Genomic DNA, 2,791 nt, shown 5'->3' with positions numbered 1-2,791 from the left:
AAACACTGATAATTTTACAGCGTTCATTGGGGTCCCAAAGAAAAAAAATATACAGAAACGTTTCATTTATACACTTTCAGAATGATAGACCATTAAGTGTCCATTTGGACCCTGGTGGGCCCCGGACCTGATGTTGAGACAGAGTGCACTGAAGAATCTTACTTACTGTAGGCCCTGGCACTGATTTGTGTTGTGTGTGACATCAGAGCCAGCTTTGATCAGCCTATATAAGGTACTGAAGTTACTTTAATATTGAGAGAATATAGTGGTTTGTATAGGTTGAGAGAGGTTGAAGTGTTGACTGTCAAATGCGTCCTGTTCTTGGGTAATATTGTGGTATGTTGGACCCCCAACCCATGAGGAAGAGTGTGAAAGAAAAGCGGGTGCAGCCTCCTTGGTCTGCACCCGCCGGGACTCCTGTCTCACAACTTCGACTGTACAACGGCCTGACACGCTCTAAGGAGCTGTTCATCCCCCAGAATGGGAGGAAGGTGCTGTGGTACTGCTGTGGACCCACAGTGTATGACTCGTCTCACATGGGACATGCTCGATCATACATATCCTTTGACATCATGAGAAGGATACTGAAAGACTATTTCAGATATGATGTCCTGTACTGCATGAACATCACAGACATAGACGATAAGATAATCAAGAGGGCCAGACAGAACTACCTGTTGGAGCAATACAAGGAGAAGAATCCAGGAGTCCAGCGGATTCTACAGGATGTCCTTAGTGCCAGAGGGCCCTTTCAGGCTAAGCTGGAAGAGACAAAAGACGAGGATAAGAAGCAGATGCTGCAACGTTTGGATGATGCGGTCACCGCTGCCCTAGAGCCTCTGCAGGAAGCTGTGGAGAACAAGGCTGAAGCAGATATCATACAATCCCAGGCCCAGCTGCTACTTCAGGTTGCCATGGATCTACTTGCTGAATGGTTGGACGCTCAGTTTGGAAGCCAAGTGACTGAAAACGCCATCTTCTCTACTCTGCCTAAATACTGGGAAGGAGAGTACCACAAAGACATGGAAGACTTGAATGTCCTTCCTCCAGATGTTCTCACCCGGGTCAGTGAATATGTGCCTGAGATTGTGGAGTTTGTAGGGAAGATTATCTCAAATGGATATGGGTATGAATCAAACGGCTCGGTTTACTTTGACACTGTGACATTTGATGCCAGTGAGCAGCACTCGTATGCCAAGCTGGTGCCGGAAGCAGTTGGTGACCAGAAGGCTCTACAAGAGGGAGAGGGTGACCTGAGCGTCTCTGCTGACAGGTTAAGTGAGAAGAAATCCGAAAATGATTTTGCTTTGTGGAAAGCCTCCAAGCCTGGTGAGCCGTCATGGGATTCTCCTTGGGGAAAGGGGCGGCCAGGTTGGCATATTGAATGTTCAGCCATGGCTGGCTCCATTTTAGGAGAGTCAATGGACATCCATGGAGGAGGATTTGATCTCCGATTCCCCCATCATGACAACGAGTTGGCTCAGTCGGAGGCTTTCTTTGAGAATGACTGTTGGGTTCGTTACTTCCTGCATACTGGACACCTGACAATCGCAGGCTGCAAGATGTCTAAATCTCTCAAGAACTTCATCACCATAAAAGATGCCATGGCAAAGAACACAGTTCGCCAACTGCGACTGGCTTTCTTAACGCACTCATGGAAGGACACTCTGGACTATTCCCTCAACACAATGGAGTCAGCTGTCCAATATGAGAAGTTCATGAATTAATTCTTCCTCAACGTGAAGGACATACTGCGTTCCCCCGACGATATCACAGGTCGGTTTGAGAAGTGGGAAGCGGCAGAGATGGACCTGAACAACAGTTTCTGTGAGAAGAAGTGTGGCATCCATGAGGCTCTGTGTGACAACATGGACACCCGCTGTGTCATGGAGGAGATGAGGTCACTGGTCAGCCTGACCAACAGCTACATGGCCAGCAGGACGAACGCCAGGCTGACGCCCAACCGCCTATTAGTGCAAAGTATCGCTGTCTATCTCACGTCTATGCTGAAGACTTTTGGTCCAGAGACCATAGGATTTCCAGTGGGAGGACAAGGTCAAAGGGTAGAACTGGAAAGCACAGTGATGCCATATCTGAAAGTCTTTTCAGATTTCAGAGAGAGTGTCCGAAAAGTTGCCAGAGAGCAGAAAGTGACAGAGTTGTTGCAGCTGTGTGATATGGTCCGTAATGATACCTTACCTGAACTGGGAGTCCGACTGGAAGACTGTGAAGGCCTTCCTACAGTGGTGAAACTAGTGGATAAGGACACACTACTACGGGAAAGAGATGAAAAGAAAAAAATGGTAGAAGAGAAGAAAAAGAAAAAAGAAGCTGCTAGAAGGAAACAAGAGCAACGGATGGCTAAACTTGCAAAAGTGTAAGATGAAGGCATGAAGATCCCATATCGCTGTGATCTCTCTGTGATGTTGAATCTTACAAGTGTTGCTTACCAGACCAACCATGAACAGGGTCAGTGATTCTGGTCTTAAATTGAGTGCATACACCACACACAAACTCAAACTAGTATGAGATGACATCAGCTGTGAAGCTGCATTGTGATGGAGGATACATGTGTGAGTGTGGTTTGACATACATCCTGTTTCATTTGTGCACAGAGACCACTCTAATAGCAGCTTAGACTTCACTGTTTAATATAGCATAATGCATAGTCTGTTACACTCATAATGCTGTTTAATGTATTGAAAAACACTCATGATGCTTTTTAATGTATTTTAATACAAGCCTCTTTCTTTTATTGCAAATATGAACATAGAACTCAGTGCACAACTTC

The 2,791-nt window shown here is 46.0% G+C and overlaps 1 protein-coding gene across 1 annotated transcript; it reads left to right on the top strand.

Annotated features, from left to right (window-relative positions):
* Positions 1 to 356: 356 nt before the first annotated feature.
* On the top strand, positions 357 to 1,727 carry LOC308089560 (cysteine--tRNA ligase, cytoplasmic-like; the record flags this gene model as incomplete). The annotated part of the gene is made up of 1 exon (XM_080434353.1): positions 357 to 1,727. The coding sequence occupies one exon, from the start codon at positions 357 to 359 to the stop codon at positions 1,725 to 1,727; it is 1,371 nt and encodes a 456-aa protein (XP_080290479.1).
* Positions 1,728 to 2,791: the final 1,064 nt, after the last annotated feature.

This window comes from Gymnoscopelus braueri (genome assembly GCF_963280865.1).
Source record: "Gymnoscopelus braueri genome assembly, chromosome: 1".
NCBI lineage: Eukaryota > Metazoa > Chordata > Actinopteri > Myctophiformes > Myctophidae > Gymnoscopelus > Gymnoscopelus braueri.
Note: the sequence above shows the minus strand (reverse complement) of the source record. Positions and strands in the feature narration are given on the sequence as shown.